The sequence below is a fragment of the Varanus komodoensis genome, unplaced genomic scaffold (genome assembly GCF_004798865.1).
Source record: "Varanus komodoensis strain SLA01 unplaced genomic scaffold, ASM479886v1 scaffold11, whole genome shotgun sequence".
Lineage (NCBI taxonomy): Eukaryota > Metazoa > Chordata > Lepidosauria > Squamata > Varanidae > Varanus > Varanus komodoensis.
This window is the reverse complement of record NW_025335317.1, coordinates 32,529,708-32,542,577: the sequence shown is the minus strand read 5'-3', so window position 1 is coordinate 32,542,577 and position 12,870 is coordinate 32,529,708. Positions and strand designations below refer to the sequence as shown.

At 49.1% G+C, this 12,870-nt stretch overlaps 2 protein-coding genes across 2 annotated transcripts in view; both read left to right on the top strand.

Annotated features, from left to right (window-relative positions):
- Window positions 1–569, top strand: part of CCDC57 (coiled-coil domain containing 57) — an 80,870-nt gene extending 80,301 nt beyond the window's left edge. The window contains exon 18 of the mRNA XM_044420033.1: window positions 320–569. Coding sequence (XP_044275968.1) covers window positions 320–543 — 224 coding nt within the window. The 3' untranslated portion in view covers window positions 544–569. The remainder of the gene's footprint in view (window positions 1–319) is intronic.
- Window positions 570–11,741: 11,172 nt separating this feature from the next.
- The window catches only part of FASN (fatty acid synthase), a 54,736-nt gene continuing 53,607 nt past the window's right edge, over window positions 11,742–12,870 (top strand). Inside the window, exon 1 of the mRNA XM_044419942.1 lies at window positions 11,742–12,003. The gene's annotated coding sequence lies outside the window, so the exon portion shown is untranslated. The remainder of the gene's footprint in view (window positions 12,004–12,870) is intronic.

Genomic DNA, 12,870 nt, shown 5'->3' with positions numbered 1-12,870 from the left:
ATGAGGATGGCAGGTGTGATGCCTCATTCCACAACAGTGCATCCACTCTGTCAGAATAAAAATTTTGAAAAGGAAAAATTTTGCAGCAGTTGTGACTTAACAGCCTGTCATTTGGAGCCTCCCAGGCTGTGCAGCCTTGGACCTGCCTCCTGTGATTTGGCCCTAGCAGCAACATTGGCTCCCTCAAAATTGGGCGTGACAAATCGGGATTTGTGACATGGGCATATACTCTGCACATTGTCCTCTTTCCATTAGGTGTTCCTGCTGCTGCCCTTGGTTGTATGTGAAAATAATACCAATTTCTTCTTCTGGTTCACAGAAAAATTCCAGGCTGTCCATCAATCTGAAAGACTTGAAGAGTCTCCAGAAAAACATGAAGCAAGTTTTATACAGCAGGCACCAGTACCTCCTTTGACGGTCAGGGGGTCTAAATTTGATGTTCAGCCCAAGCTAAAACCGCACAAATCATCTTACAGCCATTCCAGAAAGCCCCAAATTTCTCAGCGGACAACAAGAATCCGAAACTACAATGTAAAGGATTGAGATTCTGAGTGAAATATAAAGTGTTCTCTGAACTATGCATTTTTGTTATTAAGTTATGAAATCAAATTTAAGTATTGTTCTGTCCATTTTATTGTTACTTCAATCTTATGAAATACAAAAGTAGGTTTCTGATTGATTAAACAATAAAATTTCATTAATGCATGTGCTAATGCATGTTGAAAGTCCACTTTCTTCCTCTGCATCCTGATCTGGTAAAGACAGATCCTTGGCTATTAGGTAGTATATTAATTAATGTAATATTCTGCATTGGCACATATATTAATTAATATTAATTAATATACTTCAGGTTGGTCTCCACAGTCAATGGCTGTGTTATATGAAAACTTCTGAATGTGATTAAGCATGGAAAATGCCATTTCAGTTTATCCCACCATATTTTATTTCCCCATATTCCATTTCTGCAATTATCCCAGTTCCTGTAGATTTTCTGTACGTAATTTTAAAATCAGGCTTGTAAAGAAATCCACTTGGGCTTGTCCACTGCCCAGCAGTCTACTTATTCATGTGTAACAACACAGTATTCCTCACTTTACACAGAGGAGAGCTTATGCCAGGTGAGGGATGAGGCAGAATGGGAGTTTCACACACACAGCTACTGTGGTATATAAAGGGCCACAACAGTATTGCACTTCCAGTGTAATGACAGTAGGGACTAGGGCAGAGGTCCTCAAACTTTTTGAATAGGGGGCCACTTGAAAGGCTGCGGTGACTGTCGTGGGCCGGTGAGGGGAGGGTGCCTGGGGGCGCGGGCCGGTGAGGTGCCGTCAGGCACGCGCGAGGCAGCATCAGGCACGTGCGTCGGCGGCTTGCTCGCTCGGAGATCTCCCAGTGAGTCCAAAACCATCTTTGAGTGAGCAAGCCACCACCTCCCTGTCCACACGGTGAGGCAGTAGCAAGCGCGTGTGTACGGGAGGCAGGCAGTGGCGGCGGCTTGCTCGCTTGGAGACCATCTCTGAGCGAGCGAGCCACCACCTCCCTGCCTGCGCAGCGGGCGGGCGGGCGGTGAACAGCAGCACAGGCCGGATGGATGGCATGACGGGCCAGATCCGTCCCGTGGGCCGTAGTTTGAGGACTCATGGACTAGGGAGATGCTGTTGTCAGGCCAGCCGCTGATGAAGTCTGGATGGCTTGTTACTCTGAACAATATGAGCCAATCTCTCTGCCTTCAGTCCCCACTGTGAGGGTAGACCTGGCTACCTGTGATCTTTCTTGTTAGCACTAGTTGCCCAAACCTCATGATCCACAGGTGGACAACTTATGCTTAGCACATGCAAACACTTGCACGCAATGCAGACAAGTCCTTAGAGCAGTTTTCCACCTTCCTCACTCTCACAGGGATGCACACACATGCACAGACTCAGACTCTCTTCCTCCCTGCTTTATCTCAGCATGCAGGAGTGAGGAACTTGGAACTTCCTGTCCTTGCATGCTGAAACCACGTCAAGTCTCCCTATGGAACAGAGCAAGCATGGCGAGGACAGTCTTTAAATAGGAAAGACTTCTGCTGTGCTCTATATTTCCTATTGAAATAGTGTAGTTGTTTAGAAGGCTGGTCAGAGCACAGTTGTACTGTGGAAGGTAGGCCATTGGGATGATTCTCCTCATACGCCTCCCCCAGCACAGCCATGGAGTTGTGGGGAGGAGATGACAGTGGTGCCTTGGGTACCTGCAAGCTCCAAGAGCTGCCTGTGGACTTCAGGCTGCCCGCACCATACACTAACCTGGCTGCTTCCTAGAAGCCTTCCATTTATATATTTATTTTTAACCATCATTATATACTACCTTGTTTCAAAGAATCAAACATAAAATCCAAACCCTCCTGAAAAAACTTACAAAATCTACATGGAAATAGAGAAGGAAAAATGTGAAACACTTTATCAAATGCTTTGGAAAGTAAGCCAATTTGAATATGGCAGCTGAAAGTGAAACATTCTTAAGCCACATGCATAATAATAAAACTATGAAATACAGAAGCCACATATAGCACTCAAAAATAATGTTAAAATAATTTGCAGCAAAAGTTTTACTAGAGAAATTTAAATGGCTTTTAAAGAAAAATATCAGTACCTTACAAACCCTGGCAAGACTGCATTCATAATACTTCCTACCCCCGATCATCCTTTGCTCCAAATTATTCTCGGTCGATAACCCCACTCTCACCTGAAGTTACTTACTGCCTTCTTTCATTAAGGGTAATTTACACCTGCTTGCCCAGTGTCTGGATGCACATGACACTGAGCAAAATAATGTAGTATGCTTGCTCCTTCCTAAACCAGTGATCTCAAAACGACTGCATTCTTGTTGTCACCCTCGGGGGTTGATGCACTGCTTCTAGCACCATCAGAAGAAATCCCCTGCGAAAGAACATTGCTGGGCAACTAGTCTGGCAGGCAAGTTTTTTTCCCTTGAGTAGAGCAGGACAATGAGACGTAGCAGGACTACCGACCCCGTAGCAGCCAGCTTTTCCTGGATGGCTGCAACAACCATAGAGAAAATACTTCCCTGGAAATGGCTGCTCAAAGGCTGGTAGTGAGACAGAGGATAGTTCTTACTCTGGTCTACTCTCCCAGGAAGGCATACTAAATAACCCCGCATCAATTGGAGGGCACAAGCGGCAGTCCAGGAAGCACTTGACCCAGAAATTAATTATACCCTGTGAACATTACTGCTGAAAGCTTAAAACTCTCCAAGAGCTGGAAGTGTCTTCCAAGTATTTAATATTTGTACAATATAGTGGCTGGTTGGACTGCTCTCTCTTTTTCCCTTCTCTTGAAAGGAAAAAAAATCTGTAGTAGAGAACTCTGGCGGAGAGAAAAACTCAATCTGCCTTTTTAGGGTGGGAAAGTACATTCTACTTTGTGGTCTCTGTGACTCACTTACATGGTTTATGCAACTACACAGAACAGCATTTGGAACTTTCGAGAGTTAAACAGGACTTTTTTTGGCAGGTGTCTCATATCCTCTTCTGTGCATGCTCCAGGCATGGCTGCCACCTCAGTTCCTTCCTTTGCACTGGTGTGAAAGCAGTTTTTTGGACTTTTCTCTATCTCACAAGCAAAAAAAATAAGTTCTTTCTATATTCAGGTTTCTTCTGTTCTTCCCCTTCCTCACACATTGGGGGTCTTGCCTAATCATCACCTTCCATTCAGTGATCACAAGCATATACAAGATCCAGGATGATGGAACTCATTATAATCACTTTCTAGTGGCTCCAGCAGTTAACAGTTTGTGCTGCTGCTACTTTCCTAGCACTTTCCATTCAGACTAGTCATTCATTTCAGTGAGCAACAGACAGATCTGACATCCAGATCTGACATTCCTTTGCCTCACCATGTGGAGAGTACTCAGCATCATGCATTTTCCACCCAGGTATAGCCTCCTGCAAACCCATACCTCCTATGCAATAAAATGGCAAAATGTCAGAACTTTGTCGTCAAACAGAATGCAGCATCCTGTGACATACTAGTCCTTCATGACTTCCTTCTATCACTTAAAGAGGTTAGCCTTACATCCATCAGAGCATACCTGGCAACAGTATCAGCCTAGCACAATGCCATCAACAGACTAACTCCCTCATGGATTCTCTCTGTGGTAGAAACCCAGCTAACTGCTAAATACTTCAGAATGCTGACCAGGACAGAACTCCATCTTCCAACTATGAAAAAGCATTCTTGGTCACTGTAACCTGTGTACACAACCCTTCTGAACTCTGCATCCTAGGACAGAAGCCACCTTGCCTCAATTTCCATGGGGACAAGGTGACCCTCAAACCCAATTACTCATTCTTATCAAAAGTCACATCCTAATTTCAATTAAACCAAGACACAATGCTGCCAGTTTTCCTCAAGCAGTTTCCCAGCTGGAGCCCAGAGTCCACTCAGTGTACAGAGGCCCTTGTCTTATCCATTAACAGAACATCCTGTTCTTCATTTGTCATTTTGGACACAGAAAAGGCAAACTGATCTCCACCCTCCTGGCCAAACAAGTTACATCAACCATTCATCTGGCTTACCAGTAGGCTCATCTGTCATCTCCCCAGCTAATGCTGAGTCACTTTATGAGGCTTTCGCAGGTGCATGCCATCAGAAAAATACAATAAAGCATCTTATACCAACACCACAGTGTCATCTTTGAAGTGACTGGAATTGCACTTGTAAGGAGGCATGTATCACCTCCTGGACCACAAATCCACCATCTTTGGCTAGATTTTCTAAGCTAGGATGGGCAAGAACTGAGGAGACATATGGCAGGCCACAGTCATCTTGTCCACATCCTCAGAACATAACAACTGACATTTAAGACATGAAACATGTCTAGATGGCATTCTGGGCACACTGCTTGACAGACCTGTGGAAACCTTATCAAATATGAATGATTTTATCCTTGCAGTGTTAAGCAAACATATCACTAAAGGAGGCCTTGGAAGGTTCTTCTACAGTTTATCGTGCTGCAGGCCAAGTCGTATGGATGGTGAAATGCCTATAACAGCTCCATTTGGTAGTATCTTGCAGGTGCAGTAATGGAGAAGAATTATTCCTTCTTCACTGCCACTGTATGTTTGATAAGGAGCATTTACCTGCATTCAAATTCACACTGAGCTTTCTTCCACCTACTTCATCGCCAGTACCTCTCCAGAAATCTAAGGTGTTAAATGGGCTTTGAATTACAAAATGGGGCATTTTAGGAACAATTGTGACTAAAGCCCAAGTCATCTCCACATCCCACAAAGTAAATAGACCATCAAGAGGAGCTCCAGCCATTCCACCTGGGGATTCTGAAAGCCTGCTCCAGTTAGGGATGTACCAAACCGGGAAATCTGGTTTGATTAAGCTGGACAGATTTCTTGCACACTTCCGATATGAGGATTGGAAATGGGCTGAGACAGGGTTTCTTTCACATACTACTGTCTCTAAAATGGACAGTGACTTGTGCACATTTTAGCTACTAATGGCCTTTGAATTGTGGTGCTGGAGGAGACTCCTGCGAGTCCCTTGGACCGCAAGGCAATCAAACCGGTCAGTCCTAGAGGAGATCAACCCTGACTGCTCTTTAGAAGTCCAGATACTGCAGATGAAACTCAAATACTTGGGCCACCTAATGAGAAGGAAGGAGTCCCTGGAGAAGAGTCTAATGCTGGGAACAATAGATGGCAAAAGAAGACGGGGACGGCAGAGAAAGAAGTGGCTAGATGGAGTCACTGAAGCAGTTGGTGTGAGCTTGAGTGGACTCCGGGGGATGGTGGAGGACAGGAAGGACTGGAGGAATGTTGTCCATGGGGTCCCCTTCTTCGCAGGGCGACAGTATACAGCCTTGCCGAACTCCTTTCTCAATGTTGAACCAATCAGTGGTTCCGTGTCCAGTTCTCACTGTTGCTTCTTGACCCGCATATAAGTTTCTCAAGAGACAAATAAGATGGCCTGGTACTCCCATCTCTTTAAGAACTTGCCACAATTTTTTGTGATCCACAAAATCAAAGGCTTTAGCATGGTCAATGAAGCAGAAGTAGATGCTTTTCTGGAACTCCCTAGCTTTCTCCATGATCCAGCATGTGTTGGCAATTTGATTTCTAGTTCTTCTCCCTCTTCAAAATCCTGCTTGTGCTTCTGGTCCTTCTGGTAGTTCTCGATCCACATACTGCTGGAGCCTAGTTTGTAGGATTTTGAGCATAACTTTGCTAGCATGTGAAATGAGTGCAATGGTGCGGTAGTTTGAACATTCTTTGGCATTGCCCTTGTTTGGGATCAGAATGTAAACTGACCTTTTCCAATCCTGTGGCCACTGTTGAGTTTTCCAAATTTGCTGGGATAGTGTAGCACTTTTACTGCATCATCTTTTAGGATTTTGAATAGCTCAACTGGAATACTGTCACCTCCACTAGCTTTGTTGTTGCTCAGACTTCCTAAGGCCCATTTGACTTCACATTCCAGGATGTCTGGCTCGAGGTCAGTGACCACCCCATCGTAGTTATCAGGGACATTAAGCTCTTTCTTGTATAGATGATAAGGACATCATTTTTTGGTGTTAATTCTAAAAGGTGTTGTAGGCCTTCATAGAACCGGTCAACTTCAGCCTCTTCAGCACCAGTGGTTGGGGCATAGACTTGGACTACTGTGATGTTGAATGGTTTGCCTTGGATTCGAACTGAGATCATTCTGTCATTTTGGAGATTGTATCCCAGTACTGCTTTTCCTACTCTTTTATTGACTATGAAGGCTACTCCATTTCTTCTGAGGGATTCTTGCCCACAGTAGTATACCTGATGGTCATCTGAATAAAATTCACCCATTCCTGTCCATTTTAGTTCACCGATCCCTAAGATGTCAATATTCAGTCTTGTCATCTCGTGTCTGACCACATCCAGCTTGCCTTGATTCATGGATCTTACATTCCAGGTTCCTATGGAGTATAGATCTTTGCAGCATCAGACTCTCCTTTCACCACCAGATACATCTGCAACTGAGTGTCCTTTCAGCTTTGACCCAGTCGCTCCATTCTTTCTGGTGCTACTAGTACTAGCCCTCTGCTCTTCCCCAGTAGCACATTGGACACCTTCCAACCTGAGGGGCTCATCTTCTGGCGTCACATCTTTTTGCCTTTTGGTACTGTCCATGGGGTTTTCATGGCAAAGATACTGAAGTGGGTTGCCATTTCCTTCTCCAGTGGATCACGTTTTGTCAGAGCTCTCTATGACCTGTCCGTCTTGGGTGGCCCTGAATGGCAAGGCTCATACCTTCATTGCGCTACGCAAGCCCCTTTGCCATGACGAGGCAGTGATCCATGAAGGAGCATAAATGTTTAGGTCCTCCAAAATTGTGAGTCAAGGGGCTTCCCCACCAGATCTGAGACCACCTTCACCAATTCAAGTAGGGAGACAGACTGTGAGGTGGCCAGGACACTGACAGAATCCCTGATCTGTTTCTAATATCCAGCTCAAAGCTGGAGATCAGACAACCAGGAGGTGGAATCCTCCCTTTCCCCTTCCTTGTGCTACACTGAGAATCCAGGTGGGCACAGGCAGTGAGTTGAGCCAAGCAAAGAAAATTGTTCTTACTAGGAAGATAGAACATGTAGAGCATTTTATACTGAGAACAGACACAAAATCTAGCTGTTCAGAATTAGTCCGTATCTATCCCAGCCCCCTTTCTCCTACCTTTTACATTTTTTGTTACGCTGATGTTGGGCTGTAGAGAATAGCCTCATCTTCTGGGTCATAAGATTGGGGAGGACACTAGAGAGATTTTGGGGCTGAAGAGTGATAAACATGGTTTAATAGAATGAATAGGCCTGTTTTGAGATACACATTTTGAAACATAATAGAAGGAAGCAAAATACCCAATCCAAAAATATTTCTTTTATTTGTAGCAATATATTTATGAATGAGAAAGTAACCATAATTGAACACAGAAGGATAAATAATAGGGGCTCTAGAAATTGTTGTATTGCTCATTCTGAGATATGAGTCAAGGCATTCAGGACGGTGTACTTGGTTCTCCCCTCCCCACTGAACCCTCCCAACAACCCAGTAAAGCACATTAGGCTGAGCAGAGGTTACGCAAAAGTCACCCAATCAGGTTTGTGGCTGAGCAGAGAACTAAATGTTAGTCTTCCCAGTCCCAGGGCTTCTCTGCACAAGGTTTTGGGCCTGTCATTTTACCAAGAACTATGCTTCCAGATTCTTTGTGGGATTAAGATCAGCTACTTAGCGTGTTTTTCTTCTGTTCCCCACTCGCTCCACCTTTGCATGTATATTCCATAACACAACCACAAGTAGGCACTGCAGTATTGTAGAACTGCAAACATATATGAGTCTTTCATAGCACAATTTCCAGATGCTACTCTTTCTTGCAAAGCCTGGGACAGACCCTACAAGATGACATTGCGTAAAACAGTGGTTCTCAGCGTGGCCATATACCCTCCTAGGGGGTCATGCCATATTCCACAGGACCACAGGAAGTGCCATATTTCCAAGGGGCCACCAGAGGTTTCTGAGGGAGCCACCCAAACTTAACTGCCAGATGTATGATCATTCGCCATAATTCTTACATCTCATTCTCTCTGCTAAATTTCAGCAGCATAAATATTTAAAATTATTATAGTTTACAATAAATATCTTACTGAGAAAATAATCTGTAATCAATAATTTTTATATTCCTTGGAAACTCAACCATATGATACAGTTTAGATTAGCAAACTGTGCAGATGGTAAAGTACCTTTTTCCAGCTATCAGCTATTACAAGGAGTGTCACAGAGGTCCATGAGGCTCAGAAGGGGGCCATGAGTGAAGAAAAATTGAGAATCCCCGGTATTAAGCAGCCTTAGACAACCATGAGTAAGGAATCATATGCACACAAGGAACACCTTGTATAGAGAAGTCCCTAGCCCAACACTCCAAGCCCTTCACCTTGCAGGTTAGAAATACTGCCTGGAGCTTCTTGGGGATTACATGAGTGGAGCCAGCTGGAGCCAGGGGTCAGACTAGATGGCCTGGCAGACCCTTTCTGACTCACTTTGTTTTTGTCTTTTTTCAGTTGCTCCCTGACATGCTACCCAGGTGAGTTTAAGACTCTTGTGGCATCTTAAAGACTAATGATATTGTTAAAGCATGTGCCTTGGATCTTCTTTCCCCTCTAATGCCTTAAGATTTCTTTTTCCAATGAAGAGGCTGGCATGCTGCAAAGGAAATTGCTGTGCTTCAGCACCAACTTTATTTGGGTTCAGAAGAGTGGCTTTATATTTTGGACTTCAGAACCCACCTCTGTCTTGATCTTGGGCAGGTTACTTTTCTTTTAGTATCACCGGTTTCACTGAGATTATCTGGAAACTTAACACTCTGTATTGGTGTATGTAACTAGCAGGTTATAAAAGTGTCTGTACATGGGCTGTGAGATGCAACCTTCTCATAGCAGCCATTTTGTGAGAGTGCCCATGACACATTCAAAATTCCACATGTGCCAAACATCCCAATAATGCTGGGGACTCCTAGCTACGTTTTTGTGGACTAAAGTGCAATGCATCCACTTCAGGAAGAAAGTGGGTGGCTTCTTTGTTGTATAGGTTGCAAAGCAGTAGGGTGTGAGCTCATGAGAATATGAGCAGCCCCACTGGATCAGACCAAGGGGCCATTTAGCCCTGCATTTTGTTAGCGCAACAGCCAAATTGCTGCCCATGGGGAATCTACATGCAGGACACTGGGGCAACAGCACTTCCCCACCCATGTTCCCCTGCAACAGGTGCACATGGGTACACTGCCTCTACTAGCGGAAGGGAGCATATGGCCATCAGGATTAGCAGCCATTGATCGCCTTCTCCTCCCTCTTCTGCTAGGAGCTGGCAGTCATCAAGTGGGCAGCAGGAAAGCTTAGTGCAGGCAGAAGGCGATGAGCGGACAAGACTGTACAAGCTCCCAGTCCGAAGCGGCAAGAGAAACCTGTTGTCAGCAGCGCCTGCAAGGCAAACGCAGACAGGCAGAGGCTGCGAGAGCCGCGAGCTGTGCCGCGCAGCCATAAGGCAAACTAGTCAGCCGCCTCCCAGGGCTGTGTGACGAGGGACAAATCCCGGGAGCGCACTTAACCTCGCCGGAGACTGCTTTACGGACTGAACGACAGTAACCCGGGAAGCTCACACGCTCGTGAGGTGAATGACCTGAAATAAGCCACAATTCACAGGCGCTTCTTGCATCACCGTCAGCTTCATTTCCTAAACAGAGCCGTCCCCCTCGTACAGTCACCATATCACCCTATCTCCTAGCAACACCCACACAGCCTCCGAGATTGGGCGAGCAACGTGCACGCCCACAGCCCCCGGCCTTCCGATTGGGCGGTTCAGGCGATGACTTCGGGCTCTCCGGAAAATGTGGCTTCTCGCTTTTGTACGCTGTACTCGCCGGGTCTGATGCCGAGAACTCGGTCAGAGTGTAACGCGGCCGGCGGCGCGGCACGCTCGTCTCCCAGCGGGACACCAGTTGCTTCCCGAGGCAAAGCGAAGCGCTCGGCGAGGCGCTGGATTCATGCTTCCTCTCCCGGTTCGCAGCAGTAGCCGCCGCCGCCGCCGCCGCCGCCGCGAATTCCACCGGTATCCCACACTCCATTGCACTGTGGGTTTGCTGCAGCCTTCCCTGCAGCCTGGTGCCCTCCAGAGGCGTTGGATTAGCTCCCCATCAGCATGGGGATGCTGGGAGTTGGAGTCCAACGCTCTGAAGGACCCTTGGGGAAGCTGCACCACGTAGTGATTCATAAGAAAGGCCCTCACTCCCGCACATAGCTGTGGCTGAATGAGAACACCTCCATGTGCATCTTGCCCCAAGTCCCGGCACTGGGCAGGCCAACCGTTTCCACGCACGGGCCCCGCGACCTCCCGAAGACCGGCGGGCTTGCCACGCCCTCGCTTCGGTCGCCGGTGCCAGACTCGGGTAGCGCTGCTGAGCACGGCGCAACTTCCCGGGACGGCCTGAGAAAGGGAAGACGCGCGTTCCGTTGAAGCTCCACCGCGGAAAGGCGGCGCTGCTGAACTCCCCTGGCGGGGGAGGGGGAGGGCAGGCAGGTCCGTCCACACACACGCTGCCCCTTCCCGGGAGACGTTTCATAAAAGTTTCAGAAGGGGTGGCGGGAAGTAGTAAACGGAACCATTTAATTTGTTTGCTCGAAATGGGAGAAGCAGAACTTGACTGAAGTTGGCGGAAGCGTGTTGCGTCGATGCCAGGCTCCATCAGTGACCTCTGCAAGGCGCAGTTGTATTCCAAAACAAAGTCCGGGCGGCAGTCAGCTCAGGCTCGTGGGAGCGGAGGCACGCCTGGCCCGGGGGGCTGCTGGAGGTTACGAGGACAGGCATCCCCGCACTTGTGTGCACGCGCGCGCGTGCAGACTTGCGCCGACCAGAGGATGCGCAGTTGCACGGCTGGCCCGGCTTCCGCCTGGTACCGCTGCCCAGGCGGCTCGAGTATGGGGCAGCGCGTGCTCTCGGGTGCTGCCCCTTGCCTCCTCCCCTTCACCTCCCCCCCGGCGATTGCGAGAGGGCTCCGTGTGGCCGGGGACTGGCATCGGCCCAGGGTCTGCGCCGGCAGGCCCAGCCCCAATTCTCATTGGACTGCAGCGAGAGCAAAGCTGTCAGCCCATGTGGCGTGGCCGCCGGAGGTGGTGGCTGTTTAAATAGGCGCTGGGAGCTAGAGGGAGACAGTGAGAAAGGAACTGTGAGCGCAGGCACACGGCGCCGGTAACCTCAGTGCGCATCAGGCACCGAGAACGAAGGAAGAAGGGAGGGAAGGAAGGAAGGAGGCAGCCGGCCGGCCCCAGAGACTTCGTGTGCCGGCCATCGGAGACGGCAGCAGCAGGACAGAGCGCCTCCCTCGCCGGGCACTTCGCAGCGACTGCCGCATCCGCTCCTGCCAGCACGGACCTCGTGTGGCCAGTCCGCCGCCCAGCCGATCTCACGGAGCTGAGCAGGTAACCGGCTTGGATCGCCCGGACCGCGGATGGGGAGAGGAACGGCCCAGTGGGGTGGGTGGGTGGGTGGGGGGCTTGCACGGATGAGAGCGAAGGAAGGCGCTGCGGCGCTCGGCCAGGGCGGGAGGCCGGGGGTGCGCTTGGGGGCGCCTCGAGGGCCTCCTCTGCGGGAGGCGCGGCCGGTGGGCCGCGGGGAGGTGGGGGGACTGTCCGGATGCCTTCTTCACCCCGGAGCGCTCCCCTCCCTCCAGGGCGCCGCCGCTCCCCTCGTGCCCTCCTCTCCCGGCGTGCGGGAGGTCTGCGAGCCGGGCTCGGCGACGCCGGGCTCCGCTTGCCCAACCTCCCATGCAAATAGGATTGTGCAAATCTCGGAAGGCTGAAATGCGTCTCTGTTTGAATAAAACAGCGCCGTCCGCGAAACTGGAAGGGGCATCCATATTCAAGTGCTTCTGCAAGGCAGGCAGGGAAGCCAGCCGCTCGCAGGACGGAGGGCGGCCTCGGAGCGCGGGCAGCGTGTCGCCCCGGGCGAAGGAGATTTCGCCGGCCGCCCTTCGGGGAGCAGCATCGAAGGGCTTCCGAGGCCCGCTCGGCTTCTCTCCGTCGCGTGTAGGGCGCTCCTGCCAGCCGTGGCCGGGCCGGGGCATGATATATTGCCTTCGGAGCGATCGCCCCTTTGTCTTCTCTAAAATTGCAAAACAAAAGCGGGAGGCAGAAGACCACCCTTGTTTTGCGATTTTGTAATGTGGCTGCGTGGTTCGAAGGGAGGCTGATGAGGAGAGGTGTGATTTCGGCGGTTGTGGAATTAGGGGAGGAGTGTGTGGCGAGCGGAGAGATGGAGGCTTAGCTTTGCTGCATTGAGCGAGGTTC